This window comes from Phocoena phocoena, chromosome 15, assembly GCF_963924675.1.
Source record: "Phocoena phocoena chromosome 15, mPhoPho1.1, whole genome shotgun sequence".
NCBI lineage: Eukaryota > Metazoa > Chordata > Mammalia > Artiodactyla > Phocoenidae > Phocoena > Phocoena phocoena.
Window position 1 is genome coordinate 58,437,408 of NC_089233.1, and position 17,896 is coordinate 58,455,303.

The window sequence follows — 17,896 nt, forward strand, 5'->3', positions numbered from 1 at the left end:
CAGAGAAATAGAGGATAGCTGGAGGGGAACTGGAGGCAAAAGTTTTTAAAAAATATTAAAATGGGAGAAATTATAGCACATTTTTATGAAGACAGTAGGAATCCAGAAGAAAACCTGATGATGTAGGATAGTGAAGTCAGGTCCCTGAAGAGACAAAAGAGGATGGAATTGGTATCCAAGTGGAGGGTGGGTGTGGCCAACTTTAGCTTGACTCCCAAGATCCCTGCCTCCTGGTGTTCACATACTTGTGTGATTCCCCTCCCCTTGAGTGTGGGCAGGACTTGTGATGTACTTCTAACCAACAGAATGTAGCAAGGGTGATGGAGCGTATACAATTACATGTATGTGATTATGTTACGTGGATCATAATGTCTGTCTTGTAAGGAAATACTCTCTCCTTTGTTGGTTTGGAAGAAGCAAGCACCCATGCTGGGAAGGTCCACCACGTGGCAAGAAACTTCAAAATACAAAATTCCACAAGGAACTGAGTGCTACCAACAACCAAGTGAGCTCAGAAGTGGATCCTTCCCCAGGCAAGCCTCAGATGGGACCAAAGCCCATCTGGTCAACATCTTGACTGCAGCCTTTTGAGACCCTGAAGCACAGGACTCAGCTAAGATGTGCTCAGATTCCTAACCACAAAGACTGCAAGATAAATGTGTGTTGTTTTGAGATGCTAAGTGTGTGGTAATATTATTACACAGCAATAGAGGACTAATGTAGCTGACTTCAGAGAGAGTTCAGACAACTCAACCACTGAACAGGAGGGATGCAGGGTCCACAGCACTAATGCAGGTAGATGGGGAGCTGTGGTGGTTAAGAGCAAGTGGAAATTCTCTGATTGCTTCTTTTTTCCTAGGCAAATAGAAAACATGGTCATTTCTTAAATATGAGGATGGGAGAGGTACTGGAGGTTTGAGGTTTGAGAGGAGGATGAAATGATCATCCAGGACAAAGGCTGGCAGACTTTTCTATAAAGGGCCAAATAGTAAGTATCTTAGGTTTTGCTGGGAAGAGAGACAAAGTCAAGTTACAACTGCACAACTGTGCTTCTTGTGTGCTGAGCAGCAGTGTGAGGTAGTAAGAGTACCACGAATGGTCTCAATACTGCTGCTGGAGCAGGACAGCAGCCACAGATAATATATAAGCATAGCCATGTTCCAATAAAACCTTATATATGAACACAAATGTAAATTTCATGTAATTTTCACGTTATGAAATATTCTTCTTTTGATTAAAAAAAAATTGTTTTTAATGTAAACACAAGTCTTACCTTACAGGCCCCACAAAACCATGTGGCAGGCCAGCTCTGGCACTGGGCCCTAGTTTGCCTAGCCCTGGTCTAGAACAGTGGGAGATGCAGAAGGACTGCAGCGCAGCACTAATCGCCAACGATGAAGTCATCAGAAACGTAAAATGAGGCTTGTAACATGATGCTTTCCTTTAGCCACATTCAGCTGCATGGTGCAGGGTAGCTAGAGAATCTGGGGTTTGCCAAGAGAGGGTGACTAAGGGAGAGAGCAGCATGGGAGATTTAAAAGTGTGGGCAAGGAAGTGTTTATTTTTGTAGTTCAAGGAATCCTTTTAATTTGCCAATCCAATGGACTAAAAGCCATGTTTTACTGTTTTCATCCCCGTTTCTCATATTGCTAATAAGGATTAGCATCTTTTCATGTTTACTGTACACTTGCATTAGATGGTGGACTTTGCCACTTTTTCTTCTTAAAAACATTTTTTCAAATGAGTTATTTTTGTACGGGTAATAAATTAGCATAGTTCAAATTTCAAAAAGGTCAGAAACAGTGGAAAGTCTCCTTCCTACTCTACTTCTTTTTTTTTTTTTTTTTTTTTTTTTTTGCTGTACGCGGGCCTCTCACTGTTGTGGCCTCTCCCATTGCGGAGCACAGGCTCCGGACGCGCAGGCTCAGCGGCCATGGCTCACGGGCCCAGCTGCTCCGCGGCATGTGGGATCTTCCCAGACCGGGGCACGAACCTGTGTCCCCTGCATCAGCAGGCGGACTCTCAACCACTGCGCCACCAGGGAAGCCCCTTACTCTACTTCTTTATCCTTTTAGTTTCTTCCTGGGAAACAACCAATGTCATCAGGTCCTTGTGTGTCCTTCTAGAGATAATTTATGCATATACCCACATGAACATATTCTTTCCCTGTCTCCCACTGCTTTTCTCACTAAGCAATAAATCTTGAGGATTACTGAATACCAGTACATAAACAGATTTCTAATTAATTATCTGAAGCTCTGTAGTATGAGATATATCAGAGCTTACTGAACCAGTCCCCTCTTAATACATGCTTAGATTATTTACCATCTTTTTTTCAATTTTTTTTGGCTGCACCGCATGGCATGCCAGATCTTAGTTCCCCAACCAGGGATTGAACCCATGCCCCCTGCAGTGGAAGCCCAGAGTCTTAACCACTGGACCGCCAAGGAAGTCCCTACCATCTTTTACTATTATAAACGGTACTTCGATTCTTGTAATTACATATTTCATTTTGGCCATTTGAAGAACATTTACTAGATACATTTCTAGAAGTTCCTTTGCTCATTTTTCTATCTTCAAAACCAATTTGTAGGAATTTTAAATATATTCTTCCTTCCCTTTTAAAAGAGATTCCCTCCCCCAATTATAAAAGCAATACAAACTCAAGGTAAAATTTTTTCTAAAATGCAATTTCATACAATGTGCCCCAAACAAAATCCACCCCCTGCCCCATGGGTCCCCTTGCTATCTTCCTTCTGTCAGTGACACCAGCCATTACCCAGCCTCGAACCTAGGAGACTCCTCTTTTTCACAGCTATGTTTATAGTCTTGTTCATTTTTCTTCTGACTATTTTCAAAATAGTTGCCCTTTTCTCTTTTCCTGTGTTTCTTAGGGAAACAGCCCTCATTCCCATGTTGCCCAACTGGTCTTCTCCACTGTCAGTCTCCCCTGCTGTTCCCCTTCTGCATCACCTCCCCTGCCCAATATCTTAACATTAGGGACTGCTGTTCCCTAGCACTTAAAGTATGAAGTTCTTATCATCTGGGCCTGTTCTGGTCATTAAACTTGACTGCCACGTGCTCGCCAACATCCCACTCTTGTATGGCTTTCCTCACTGTCTGATACAGGCTCCCATCACACCCCTCTGCCTGCCTCCCATGCCTTTCTCTCTCTGCCCCCTGAGGGTTGGGGTGGGCATACCTGCAGTGCACGGTGATGGGGTGGTTCCCTGACTGCTGCTGCTGCTTCTGCACGGCTGCAATAATGCTGATCATGCCCTTTCCATCACTGGGGATGCCCACTTCAGGCCAGCCATGGAAGTGGAACTGCCGGATCTGCCGGCTCTTGTTCTCCTTTGGAGGAAGGAGGATCAGAGAGGTAGGTGCAACCCTGCTTTCCCTGTGGGAGAAGGCCACCCACCAGGCATCTTACCCTGGTGTTGGTGACCAGGAGGTCTCTGACGGTATAGCTCTCACATTCCTCCTCCTTCTTCAGCTCCACTGTGATGTCTCCATAGGACACCAGTCCATCAGAGGGCCAGTACTGGGCACACTTCTCCTGGGGGACAAATGGGAGAGGTGAGGGGCTCAGAATACCATGTGTGGTAAAAGCAGGGCTGCCCTGTGAGCAGACTGCTCCTCTCAACACAGCCACTTACACCGACACACTTCTTCCCCAAGGTATCAAAAACTCAGAGGGTCCTTCTACTACTTAACATCACTCCAGTTTAACTTCTGATCCTCAGCAGGACATCCATATTTAACAACTTAAGTCCACTAATCACTTAACCTTTTGCTATTACTTATAGTCTAATTTGCAACACTGACAGGGTCTGTGAAGAACTCTGACCATCAGCTCATAGCTGCTTCTAACACTCAATGGCAGGGTGGAGGGAGAGGAGGAATCAGTGTCTTTGTTCCAATTCCTTTTTCTCTGCTCCTTTGAGGTGTTCCCACATTTGTAGTTACTTATGTATATCAGACTGCTAATCCAGAAAAACTGAACCCAATTACATTCTCACCCAGCCACGGTGCTTCACCAAAGCCCAGTCCACAGTATGCTTTCACTCCTTTCCTCTTTAACACTTTTTTTTTTTTAAAAAAAGTGTAACTTCTTTTTTTCTGTTTGTTTTAATTAATTAATTTTATTTTTGGCTGCGTTGGGTCTTTGTTGCAGTGCGTGGGTTTCTCTTGTTGTGGAGCATGGGCTCTAGGTGCGAAGGCTTCAGTAGTTGTGGCACGCAGGGCTCAGTAGTTGTGGCTCACTGGCTCTAGAGAACAGGCTCAGTAGTTGTGGTGCAGGGGCTTAGTTTCTCCACGGCATGTGGGATCTTCCCGGATCAGGACTTGAACCCGTGTCCCCTGCATTGGCAGGCAGATTCTTAACCACTGCGCCACCAGGGAAGTCCCTCCTCTTTAACTCTTTAATCTGCAGTGGCACCTTATAGTTGCTAGCTCTTGTGTTTTTGTCCTTATTAGTGAGCACAAGATGGTTTACTGTTGTCTCTGCTTGCACCTGGCTCAGTTCCTTCTACAGCTCCTTGCGGGCAGGGGCTGCCTCTTTTCATCTTTGTTTTCCCAGCACCTTGCACACTGCCTGCATCTGGTAGGTTCTCAATAAGTATCTGGTAAATGAATGTGTTTATTAATGTCTGCAGAACAAGCCAGGGTATAAATACATAAAAAAAACAAAATACGGTTATGCTGTCCTTTCTTTAGATCATTTTAGGGGAGATCTTAGATACTTCACTGTTGGCAATTTAAAGATACTCAACCATATGGGACTTCCCTGGTGGTGCAGTGGTTAAGAATCTGCCTGCCAATGCAGGGGACACGGGTTCGAGCCCTGGTCTGGGAAGGTCCCACATGCCGCGGAGCAACTAAGCCTGTGTGCCACAACTATTGAGCCTGCGCTCTAGAGCCCGTGAGCCACAACTACTGAAGCCCGCGTGCCTAGAGCCCACGCTCCGCAACAAGAGAAGCCACCACAACGAGAAGCCCGCACACTGCAACAAAGAGTAGCCCCTGCTTGCTGCAACTAGAGAGAAAGCCCATGCGCAGAAATGAAGACCTGATGCAGCCAAAAATATAAATAAATAAATAAAGATACTCAACCATAAATGTACTCTATGTTCATTGGAAAAGATGTGGGGAAATTAAATACAAAAATAAAAATCACTGATAGTCCAAATAAAATCAGTATTATAAGTCCCTTTTAATGACTTTTCTTGCTTTTCATGTGTGATCATTCATTACCCCCTTTATAAATGACACTGAGCTCATTTTAAAATACGGGATTATTAAAGTGGTAGATCAAGGAAATGTCACAGACCACTGCTTTTCAATGTGTGCCCACTAGGAGCCCTGGGGATACCCTGAGGGTCAGAGCTCTGGGCCCTCTCTTCAACCAGAACAGCTTTAGAAAAATCTAATTAAGGCACATCTTAAACAGAGACTACATTGGTTTTCAGGGCTTGGTGGGTGGAGTGAGTTTTGTTACCACAGTTCCTTCCCAACACTGCCTTTATGCAGTTTTACCAGTCAGAACTAAAGACTGGGGCTGCTTTAAAACCATTAGAACTGCTAAGATACAAAGAGCTTTACAGCAACAGCATGTAGGAGCCAGAATCACACTATGGCAAGAAAAGGAAATATTAATGGTCCCACACTTAACAGCCTTCAGACATTTTAGATCTCCTTAGTTTAGGAAAAGAGGCATAACAGAGAAGAAAAGGGGCAGATTGCAAGGAGGACTCCCAGGGATGCAGAATTGAACCATTAAGAGTCCCCTCTTGACTTCCCTGGTGGTGCAGTGGTTAAGAATCCGCCTGCCAATGCAGTGGACACGGGTTCAATCCTTGTTCCGGGAAGATCCCACATGCCGCAGAGCAACTAAGCCCGTGCACCACAACTACTGAGCCTGCGTGCCACAACTACTGAAGCCCGTGCGTCTAGAGCCTGTGCTCCGCAACAAGAGAAGCCACTGCAATGAGAAGCCCGCGCACCAAAACGAAGAGTAGCCCTCGCTCACCACAACTAGAGAAAGCCAGCGCACAGCACAGAAGACCCAACACAGCCAAAAATAAAAAGTAAATAGAATAAAGATAAATTAAAAAAAAAAAAAGAGTCCCCTCTTTAGGGAATTCCCCAGTGGTCCAGTGGCTGGGACTCTGCACTCCTACTGCAGGGGGCATGGGTTTGATTCGTGGTCGGGAACTGAGATCCCGCAAGCCATGCGGTACGGCAAAAAAAAAAAAAAAAAATCCCCTCTTCAAACTCTGGACAAGGAGTTGGTCAACAGTGAAAGCATGTCTGCTCTGGCTGCCTAACCAGCCAAAATGATTACCTGTGGTAGGACCAAGAAGTTAGATCAGTGCTGTTGTAGGGTAAATTTCAAGGTGACACAGATATTGTAGGGAAGCAGGTACGGTGTGCTGAGAGAAAGCAAGCCTGGTAAACTTATGGGGATAGGATTTAAGGGACTACATGAAATAAAGAGAAGCCACATAAGATGATCGCAGATGTTGGACCGATGGCAGGAAATTACCCTACTCACCCAGGTGAAGGCTTATTTAATTTAGCCCTCTGTGTGGGCCCAACAACACAAACAGAAAAATCAGGTTGGGCTTAAATGGGACTTGACTCCCGAGCTGCCTCTCATGGCTGTGGGGAGGGATATGGCAAAAAGAGCTGTAACAGAATCCAGAGCAGGGGCCAGCAGTGGCTGTACCCACTGTCGCCCAGGGCTAAAAATGCCTTGGTATCCTGCTGAGGATGGAGACGTGAGAGCACAGAGCTGGAGAGTAGGCCTGTGGGGAATGCAAGGCTGTGACAAATGTGGGACCCAACCCTCAGGGAGTAGAGGCTGTGGCTCATCTCAGAATCTATGCTCCACTCTGTACGTGGAGGGCAGATGGGGATGAGGGAAAATGGAAACTAGGAGACTTAAAATAAGCAATAGAAACAGAAGAGGAAGAAGGACCCAATTCAAGTCTTGGGACTGGATATTAACAGGAAAAGGTTTCTAAATTTTGTTGTTTTTTTTCTTTTTTTTTTTTTCGGTACGCGGGCCTCTCACTGTTGTGGCCTCTCCCGTTGCGGAGCACAGGCTCCGGACGCGCAGGCTCAGCGGCCATGGCTCACGGGCCCAGCCGCTCCGCGGCATGTGGGACCCTCCCGGACTGGGGCACGAACCCACGTCCCCTGCATCGGCAGGCGGACTCTCAACCACTGCGCCACCAGGGAAGCCCGAAGTTTGAGATTCTTAACAGACATCCATGAGAAGATAACAAGTAGCTATGTGGTCCACAACTGGGAAGGTGGGGGGTAACTGGGCTAGAGACATAGATGTGAGAGTCCCTGACATATAGTATTTAAAGCCTCAGAGTTGGATGAGATCCTCAAGGAATAGTGTATCAGAAGAGAACAGAAGTGGGTTAAGACCTGGGTGTTGGACACTCCAATGATTAGAGGTCATGCAGAGGAGGAGGAGGTCACAAAAGAAATAACAAAGGAGTTGCCAGGCCAGTGAGCGGGGAGGGGGTGACATCATGGAAGTCAAGGGAAGAAAACGTCTTGGGGAGAAAGGAGTGTGTGTTGATGGTTTCACACGCTGCTACAAAGGTACAAGAAAGACAAGAAAAGAGAAATAACTTTTGCGTTGGGCAGACGGCGGTCACCGGTGATCTTGACTGAAGCAGTCCAAGGAGTCAAGGCTAGAGGGAACAGGATGAGAGAATGTGAGGGGAGAAAGCCAATGTCTTTTTTTTGCGGTATGCGGGCCTCTCACTGTTGTGGCCTCTCCCATTGCGGAGCACAGGCTCTGGACGCGCAGGCTCAGTGGCCATGGCTCACGGGCCCAGCCACTCTGCGGCATGTGGGATCTTCCCGGATCGGGGCACGAACTCATGTCCCCTGCATTGGCAGGCGGACTCTCAACCGCTGCGCCACCAGGGAAGCCCCAAAGCCAATGTCTTTTAAAGGAGTTTTGCTAGGAAGGGGTACAGAGAAATGGGATGGCACATGGAAGGAAATGTGGGGTTAGGAGATCTTTGTTTTTTAAAGATAGGAAAGTAACAATAGGCTGATAAGAGTATAGAGGAGAGAGGGGAACTATTTACGGATGGAGGTGAGAGAAGATAATGAGAGCAGCAACATTCTTGAGAAGACAGGAGAGGAAGGGATCAGGGCACAGTGGATAGTTGGACTGAGAAATGTAGGAACACTTTTCTACTGCAACCAGAGAGAAGACAAGAGAATGGATGAATGGATACAGATTCATCCAGCCCCAGGCTGGCTGCTTGGGGGTAAGAAGATGAGAGCATTCTTGTCTGCTTTCTCGGAGAAGAACGAGATCAAAAGATAAGGTGTGAGTGTGACGGGATAGGCAATAGGGAATGTTGAAGGTCTGAGGAAAGAGAAGGAAGGGAAGTAGGATTGGTAGGTGACACTAATTACCCATATTAGATTTGTGGTCACGAATTCAATGTGAGACCACTCAGCACCATTTTGCGTTTTCTCCCAGTAATGTTTGATACCAGATGCAGGCATATAATTGAGTTTAATAGGGTAGAGACCTTGCCATGAAAGTAAGAGACCATGAGGGAATAGTGCATGTTAAGAAGGGAGGGATTATAATCATGACAAGTCACAAAAACTCTTAACAGAGTAAGAAGGAAGGTGGGGACATTACTGGGGTGATTGAGATTGAAAAATGGAGAAGCCAATGTCTCTAAGGACCTGATGAAGACAAAGAATTACTGGAGTAAGAAAAGAGAAGTAGTGAGGTGAAAGGACAGGAGATGGTAAACAGGGCGGGATGCCTAATGTTGACATTCCAAAGGCAGTGCAGATATGGGGGGATGACAAGGTTGTGGTTTGACCATGGAACTGGATGGCTAAGGAGGCTGAGAAGCTCCAAGAGTAGATGGATCACCCACATACATACTTTTGCTTCCAAGAATAGAAACAGAAATAGGAATCAAAAAAGGGGCAGCAAGCCAGGTGTTGGAGTCATCTGTGGGTGATCGGAGATGAGGAGCTGGTGTTCAAGTCTAGTAGAAGAATGCTTGGGAACTGGGGTTTAATCTAATATTTATATTTTCAGGTTATGGACTCTAGATATTGGTATCCCTAAAGAAGCTGAAACAGAGAAGCTTTCCAGTCTTTTCTCTTGCTGTCTTTGTTTACCCTCTTTCCCCTAGATAGCACTAAGTTTCTTGCTATGGTCTGGGGCTGAAAACAGTGATGGTGATACAGAGCTTTGTGGGCAAGGGTCTAACAAGGGTCTATCATGTTTTATTGTCTCTCTGGAGAAGCAGAATGTGGCCTTGGGTTGAGGTGACACCATGCAGAAACTGCTAGAGCTGCTCTGCTCACTCTGATGATGATGGTGGATGCATCAAGCTGCAGCTGATGAGAGGAACTCAGGCCTTACCAAGCCTCTTGGTGCACCCCCCGGTTTAAATGGTGCAGAAAAATAAAACAGGGAGAAAAGAATTTTAGGTTTTAATTCCTTTGGAATTTTAATGTATACAGAATTTACATTTTTGGATCAGACTTTTTCTCGGAATTTAAATTGGGGGTAGGGAGTGGTGTCAGAATGTATAAATGGAGACACCCTTCATTGTCTCACTTAGGCTTACTGTGTTAATATCTCTGGGAGCTACACTTGATAAGATGAATGGGAGGTGCAAAAGAAAGTAAAATTTTATCTTAGAGGCTGGTGAGGCTGGTAAAGAATGTTACTATAACCTGTTCTGTTCCACTTCAGAAGCTTCTGTTTCACTGGTCCTAAGACAGAAGCATAGGCACAGCGTTAGTAGGTAGAGGGGAATGGGCCTCATCCAACTGACTGCAGGCCTGGCCAACAGGCAGGAAAACTTGTGGGTGCATGTCCTCTCTCTCCCCACCTCTACCAGTGAGAAATGCTTCCTGCCCTTCTGCCTTGTACTCTCACTAGGTCTACTTCAAGGATGGAAAAGCCTGACAATCTGACTAGACAGAGTCTGAGGTATTCACTGGGCTGCTTTTTATTACAGGGCAGTGGACTGAGAATGTGCTCGCCATTCCAGCTTTTTCTGCCTGCTCTTTGGACCTGCTCATCATAGATCCAGAGGGTGGAAGTGTGGAGGGAACCTCATGTAGGTCCCTGGTCTATATGTACGTTCCATCACAGCTTATCAGAGAGGGTCAGGAGACATGCACCTAATTCCTGATAACAAAGTAGCTCATCCCCCAACTGGCCTTTGTCACTCAGGTGTACGCTTCCTCCAAATCTCTCACCTCATCAGTATTGTTATTAATGATAGGTGAAGACCTATAACGTATGTCTGTTGATTAGATACATGATACAAATCCGAGAACAACAACTAATGAGTTAAATGATTAAATCTGAAAAAAATCTTGACATAACGGTACATCAGGGTGAGCAAATATCAAGGCTGTATCAAGGTTAAAATAAACAAACTGCCCAAGTACAGAATGGGAAAGATGTGGCTTGGAAAAACTAATGTAAAAAACGTATTTAATTCTTCCTCTCCCCCCTTCCCCCAGTCCAGTCCACCCCACCTCTGCACCATCTCTTGGGGCAGATCCCTTCTCACCACCCCTGCTGAGTCCAGGCCACCAGCATTACTGCTGCAGTTTCCTCTCTGCTTCTGGCTTGCCTGCTCATTTCTAATCTGTCCTCCTCACCATAGCCAGATGGATTTAAAAAAACTACAAATCTGATATTGTCAAGAGTTCTTCAACTGCTTTACAAAATTCAAACTCTTCACTATGGCTTAGAAGGACCTTTTCCCCTGGGCCCTTGCTAGCCTCTCCCGCTCCTTCTCTTGATTCTGACCCCTGTTAAGCTGCGCACCAGGCATCATGAAGCACCCATTTACTGCACTGTGCACCACAGCAGAAAGAGTCTGAAGATAATAAGCACTATCTGAACACAGACTGAGCCACAAGTAATACTGAGAGGGGTGGGGTGGGAGGTGGGCAGAGAAAGAGTGACCCCTGAGATTGAAAGTGCTCAGTAGAGGCTGCAAGGTTCTGATCCAGAAATAGTGTTAAGAGATTTCCAACACTGAATGGGAGCTGGCCTAGGGGGCCTCTAAGGTCCCTTTATATTCTGAGTACGCTGACAATTCTCAAGGGCTTTTTTCTTTAGAAGATTTCCTTGTTACTGAATGTTAACAAAAGTTATTTCTCAAATTCTATTGTTTTCTTTTGTTTAGTCAGCAAAGAAGTGACCCATCTTCCCACCAGTCTTCTAGTTAATTTCTCTGGCTTGGAAGGCACTCTCTCCTTAGAGACACTCACACAAGCTCCATGTCGGAACCTCAGTCTGGCTCTGTATCCCTCCTCTCACTAGTTCTACCCTGCCCGTGGAGGTGGGGTGCAGAGGGTGTGCACAAAGCTAGGCTTGGGGAGACCGTATTCAGGAGAGAAATGAGAGGGTGTGAACTGTCTGGGAACCGAATGGAGGCTCTGACCAGTCCTGAGAGAAGCTGACTATTCAGATACCAAGCAGCTGGGCAATGGCTCTTTGATTAGTTTAAGTCAAAGAAAAAGTCCAAATACCCTCTTAGCATCACCCTCCTTCCCCCGCTTTTTTTCATGTGTCTCTTGTCTCCTACAGCCCAGGACCTTTTTGAGCTCACCTGGCCTCTCTCCTCCAGTTCTGTTAGCATCACGATAGAGCAGGATTTCCACTCCCAGATCATTCGCCAGAAGTCCTCAATTGTGTGGAGAAGAGGGCCCTGGCTGGCGATGTAGGAGTCCTTCTGCCGGTAGCCCTATACAATCCAGGTCAATGGCAGGAGTGAAATGGTTTGATCAGGGAGGGGCTAGTGGAGAAGACAGGCCACTGGGATGGGACAGGGGCTGCTTGGAGACAAACACATCCCAGGCAGAGCTCCCCTTTGGCCAAGGACCTAACCCTGGCTGGCATGCTGGTCGCTGTAAGAAGATGAGGGAAGGGGGTGCTGGGGCTAGGATGGAGACAGCAGGAATGGGAAGGACCAGAGGTTAGTGTTTTTAGCCTTTGGTCTGTGCTGTGAACTTTTCCTTCCAAACTGGGGCCCTGACAGACCTAGTGTACAGGAAGGGTATCAGTTCTGCATTTGATGACTGACTCAAAGACCACCCTTCCAAGCATTGGGAGAGGAGCACTGCAAGGCCCAGCTGAATCTCCATGGAGTGTTGGGAGCTCTGGGGACACAGCCACCACTTACATCAATGAAGGATGCGTTCACGTAGTCTGTGTTCTCCTCACCCCTCTTAACTGGAATGATCACTCTGTTGAATTCATCTGCAAGAAGGACAGCAGCCTGTGGCTCCCCAGCATCACCTGTCGTCTTCTCCCTCTCTTTCCATCTATCCCCCCCAACCTCAGCTCTGAGAAGATATAATTCCAGCTGGGCAACAACATGCCTGTTCCTAGCCCAGGAGGCAGAAAACCTTTGGGCTTCATGCTCTTTCCAGAAGCCACTGAAGAACTGGGAACAGTAAGGGACAATGCCATAATTCTTGTCTCCAAGCTGATCATTAACTAGTACCCAAGAAGTTCAAAGGGTGAAGGGAAAGGGGGATGGGGCATTAAGGCTTTGGGTGGGGAGAGGGCTCTTACATGGAATGATCTGTAAAACCCGGTTCTTCTTCATGTTGGCTGGAAGGTTTCCGGTCCGCATCTTGTCATTCTGGATTTTGATTGATGTTAATTTCTGAATTGGGAAGGGGAGGGGAAGCATTACTGATCTCAGTAACTGGACTTGACAAGATTATGTCTGTCACTGGACCTGCATCCAGGGCACACTGGCATACTGCTCTTTTCAGCAGAGCCCTGACCTCCATCATTTTCACATGTTCTTATCAGAACACTGTTTTTCTGTCTTTAATAAGCCAAGAGTGTTCGGGAAACACTGTTTTCCCGGTTCCTGTGATTCCCTTAGACTGAAATTTCATGATCCTGGAACAAGTAATCTACTCTTATAGGAGACAATGTGCCCTTTCTCCCTCTCTCCCTGCTGTTCTACTCCCAGAGGCTGTCTTAGATTCTTTAGAAAACCTTATTCAAATATATATCCTCCCTTCTCCTTATTCCAAAGTTCCTTCTTGATTTTTGCTACTCAAAGTGTAGCCCATAAACCAGCACCAGCCTCATCTTGTTATATATGCAGAATCTCAGGCCCCAACTCAGGCCAGCTGAAACAGAACCTGCATCATAATAGGGTCCCGAGGTAATTCATGTGTACATTATAGCTTCAGGAGCGCTTTAAGACAGTTGGTCTTCCCCATCCCAATCCAGAATCTCTTGCTTCTGGGAGCACTTTAATTGATGAGAGTGTGACATGTCCCTTAGGTGAGTTGAGAACCACTGTCTAATGGCATACAGCAGGGGTCAGCAACCTACGGTCCATGAGCCAATCTGGTCTGCTGATTGCAAATGAGGTTTTACGGAAACACTGCCATGCTCATTTGCTTATGGGGTGTTTATAGCTGCTTTTGTGCTATAACAGCAGTGCTAAGTAGTTGCAAATAGAGACCGTATGGCATGCAAAGCCAAAAATATTTACTTTGCAGAGAATGCTTGCTCTTGCTGTACATTATAATTACCTGGGAGGGGGAGCTGGGGGACTTAAAACAAATACCATTGCCTGTTTTTGTTTTTTTCCCCCCTAAACACAACCCAAGTGACTCTAACATGCAGGACGGGTTGAGAATGACTAGGGTATGAGTAAAGGGCCAGAGACCCACCTCCTTAACCACCCACATGCTTTGCAAGGGGATTAACCATTTGTTGGTAAATCCATAAGGAGTCAAGCATCCTGTATTCTGGAGGTCACATAGATCCTTCATCCTGAAAGAGCTCAGCTCCAACTTACCTTAAACTCCTCCTCTAATCCATTGTTGCTGGACCCTGGGATTTTGTTGTAAATTTTCTGCAGATGTGTTTCTAGAGAGGTGACTTCCAGTTCTGTATCTCCATAGAGATAATGCTCCAGAAGAGCTTGGTATATGAAGACGTACTGCATCTGAAATGCAGATGATGCCCGAGTTCCCAGTTACACACATGGTCCTGGTGGTGCCAGAGCACTCCCTCCCACTCCCATTTCACTTCAGTCCACTTCTTCAATCCCAGCAGAGATAAAATGATTCACTCTTGTCCCAATTCAGGGAGGCAGGACTCAAAAGGCATGAGTCCCTCTGGGGGTGCTTAAACTTGGGAGGGAGGGTCCTACTCTGGTACCCTCCTGGAGAGAAGGACAATTCCAACTCCTGCTCATTCAGAGAGCACAGACTGGATAGACTGAGGGGTCGTCAAATTCTGGTGACACACAAAACCTGTGCCAGCCCCCCTCCCCTCCCAGTGCTGTGCCCTTTGAACTCCATGCCCTAACCACAGAGCTGATCTCACTGCTGCTCCTGGACCTGGCTAAGCTGCATCACAACTCTGTGGCAATGGCTCCCTTGGCTGCCCACATACCTACTTCCCTCAGGACCTGTTCCATATCCTTACAGTCTAGTGCAAATGACATCTGCCCCACCTTCCAGATTCCCCTAGGCACAGCCTCCTCTGTGCTCCATAGTTCTTTTAATACATAATTTATAAGCGCCCTTCATCACACTGTATGATGACCATTTACAATAACCTGGGAGGCTGAGTAATCCATGAGGCGGGTAGATGTTTTGGTCCTGGTATGCCCCCTACCCACAAACCACTCACGTCTGTTTGCACCATCTGGCAGCGCTGTGCCCGGATCCGGCTTACAAAGCCATAAACGTCCACCTTCCGCTCTGTATGCATCATGTCCAGCATGGCATCAATGACGACAAAGGTTCCTGTACGCCCTACACCCGCACTGTAGCCAGAGAGCAGGAGTATTACTGGGATGGCTAGCATGTCTTGTGGGAACACCCAGGGAGGGGGCAGCACAGGGTAGGGCTCTTTCTTCAAGGCTTTAAATTCTAATTCTGTATGGGGTAGAGCTGGGACTCTCACGGAGCCAACAACTCCACTGTACCCTGAACTCCCTACCTCTAGTTATCAGGACCAGAGAACCCTGACACTTAGAATGGTCTGAAGATTCCAAGTACGCAAGGCAGCACTCAACCTAGTTTCTTGGCTTCAGAGCAGTGGTCACCCCACCCCCAGTCTTGGAGGATTGCCCTTCCCTCTTTCTTCAAGTGCTTTCCCACCCAGCACCTAGTTTTCTTGAGGAGTCTCTCTGAATGCTGCCCTGGCACCCCAAGAGCTCATCTGCTCTGTGCCAGCCTCCTCAGCCAGGGCCCCTGTGCCTTCCCTGCTCTCAGCATGGGAGCAGAATGTGACATGAGTGGGGAGCCAAGGGTCAGGCCACACTGACCTGCAGTGTACCACAATGGCCCCTGCATACTGCGGGTTACAGGCCTTCACCTTCTTGAGGAACTTGAGCATACCAATCGGGGTGAAAGGCACCCCAAAGTCTGGCCAGCTGGTAAAGTGGAACTGAGTGATGAGGCGCTGTGGCTTTCTGTTGGTCACGTCGCCCACCTGTGAATTGAAGAGATCCCTGTGTGTTGGCCCTGATACCCTGGGGTAGGGCAGCACCAGGGGAAGGAGGGTGAGGCTTAGGGGCCAGGGCCAGCTGTGGCTATCACTGACAATGGCAAAGTGAGAGGATTAAACTTCCCAAGCAAGTTTTAACCATGGACAGAGAACCTTCCCAGAAAACCCATGGGGTAGGCAGGCTGTTACTATTATTCACAGTCTACAGATGTGAAATGTGAAACTCAGAAAAGTTAAATGACCTGGTCTAGGTCCCAGGATTAGTAAAAGGCAAGGTCAGAACTAAAATGCAGGTCTCCTGAGTCTTGGTAAGCCCTCTTTTCATAGCACCACAGTGCCCTCAGCTGAAGGCAACCTTTGCTCAAGCCTCCAGGGTCACCCTGGAGGGTCAGGAGCAGGGCCCACCACATCCTTGATGTCAGGAGCCTTTGGGGTAAGAAAGGAGGAGAGGTAAGTCAAGTACCAGAAGATACTGGTGCAATACCTCCTGATGCACTTGGTTCACACCTAAGATGACCAAACTCCATCTCAGTAATACTTTTTCTCCCAACCATGAAGTCACGAAAATGTTCCCCCACTTAGCTTTGACCGAAAGAATAAAACAAGGAAAAAAAAAAGAAAAAAAGAAAAATCCCCTGGGAGCCCAGAACTCTGATTTCAGAGTTCGAACATTTTGCACACTCAGCAATTCCTGACCACCCTGAGTAAGATGGGGATGACTCGGCCTGTTCTGCCCTCTTAATGGTCAGCAGATTCTAAATGAGAACCAAGAAAGGAGGTAGGAGACAGTACCTGTTGAATGCAGAACTTCCGCACTGTGTAGTCCACCAGTACGGTCACATCCTCTACTGACACACGGATATTCCCATAGGTCCAGCAGCCTTGGTCTGGCCAGTACTGTGCGCACTTACACTGGAAAGAAACAGACATGCACCCCCCTGACCTGAGACCTCCCGCCCACAACAGGTGCAAAAGGCCCTAAAGAAAAGGACCACAAAAGCCCAGACTAAAATCCTCAGAAAGCCCTATGGCCTCTTCTCTCACCTCAGTCAGCTACAGACTTAACTGTTCCTTTTTTTTTGCCATGCCATGCGGCTTGCAGGATCTCAGCTCCCTGACCAGAGATTGAACCCAGGCCACAGCAGTGCCCAGAATCCTAACCACCAGGCCACCAAGTAACTCCCTAACTGTTCTTTTTTTAAGTTCCTCAGCTTCTATCCTGTTTAGCACAATCTCTTAACTTATGCAGAGCCCCAGCCCTATACTTCTCACTCTTTCCCACCTCTAGTCTCTTAGTTCAGGGCAAATCGGAAGCCATTTTACCTACAAAATCTGTACTTCCACAATATCCTAGGTCATGCTCTAGGGGTAAGTCTGTCTGATCCCCTGGAATGAGCAACCTGCTATGAGGGAGTCACCAGGGTGGATTGATGCAGACTGTAAAACCTGCCACGAGAGGCCCAAGGCCTTCTCTGGTTGACTAGGCCTCGGACAGCTCCCAAGAGCCAGAGGTAGGGTTGGAGAAAATGAACCTAAAGCCCAGCCCTAAAGCTATCCCTCCTAAGCCAATCAATACATCCAACAGCCCAGTGTGGGTATCAGGTTGACTCTAGGGCCATCCTGGAGAGAGACTGTCCCGAATTGGGATTCCTCTCTGGGGCCTGATCCAGGACTCAGGACTGGTGTTGGCTGTGGCCCAGTGATGGAGCTGACCAGGCATGGACTTGGCAGCCACAGAAAGAAAAGAACCAGTCAGAAGGCTGCCAGAAGGATCAGTTCAGGGGCTCACATTTCCTTGTGCCCTGCAGGGTCTCAGTTCATACGGCTCCCTCTGCTATCTCAGGAGGAGGAACAAAACAAAAACAAAAACAAAAAAACCAGGGGAGTGAGGGACTAGAGAAGCCAGGGGAGAAAAGCCCCACTGTGACTTTTCCTTGTCTAATGGCCCAAGTCTTTCTTCCAGGATGTTTTGGATCTAAGGTAAGCTGTTTCGTCACCAGACACAGGGTGTGCCCTAGGTATACCTCTGAGTTCATCGGAGGCTTCCAGGCCACAGGAAAGTGTAGTAGGCACATTGGCCTGGGTTCTGTCCGGATGAATGACAGGCACAGAAGCCACAAAGGGTGGAAAGCCTAGGCTCAAACACAGAACTCCAACAAAGCAGTCCCTCTGTTGGTCATGCCTGTATCAGGGGCCATTCTATCTAATTTCTCCACTCACCTCCTTTCTCTCCTTCAGATTGGTCACCATGACGATGGTGGCTGTGTTTTGTTCCCAGATCATCCTCCAGAAATCATTCACCGTTTCTTCTTTTGGTCCTATAGTAGCCAACAGCAAAGATGAGAACACACACCA

The 17,896-nt window shown here is 47.2% G+C and overlaps 1 protein-coding gene across 8 annotated transcripts in view; it reads right to left on the reverse strand.

Annotated features, from left to right (window-relative positions):
- The window catches only part of PTPRA (protein tyrosine phosphatase receptor type A), a 182,655-nt gene that overhangs the window by 3,309 nt on the left and 161,450 nt on the right, over positions 1–17,896 (reverse strand). For 2 of the 8 annotated variants that reach the window (XM_065892204.1, XM_065892202.1), the window contains 10 exons: positions 17,762–17,859; positions 16,334–16,453; positions 15,360–15,526; positions 14,720–14,855; positions 13,878–14,027; positions 12,623–12,716; positions 12,228–12,304; positions 11,655–11,789; positions 3,434–3,559; positions 3,203–3,354 (listed from right to left, as the gene is read on the reverse strand). In XM_065892204.1, the coding sequence (XP_065748276.1) occupies positions 3,203–3,354; positions 3,434–3,559; positions 11,655–11,789; positions 12,228–12,304; positions 12,623–12,716; positions 13,878–14,027; positions 14,720–14,855; positions 15,360–15,526; positions 16,334–16,453; positions 17,762–17,859 (1,255 nt within the window). The remainder of the gene's footprint in view (positions 1–3,202; positions 3,355–3,433; positions 3,560–11,654; positions 11,790–12,227; positions 12,305–12,622; positions 12,717–13,877; positions 14,028–14,719; positions 14,856–15,359; positions 15,527–16,333; positions 16,454–17,761; positions 17,860–17,896) is intronic. The other 6 variants (XM_065892209.1, XM_065892206.1, XM_065892210.1 and 3 more) reach the window with 4 other exon arrangements.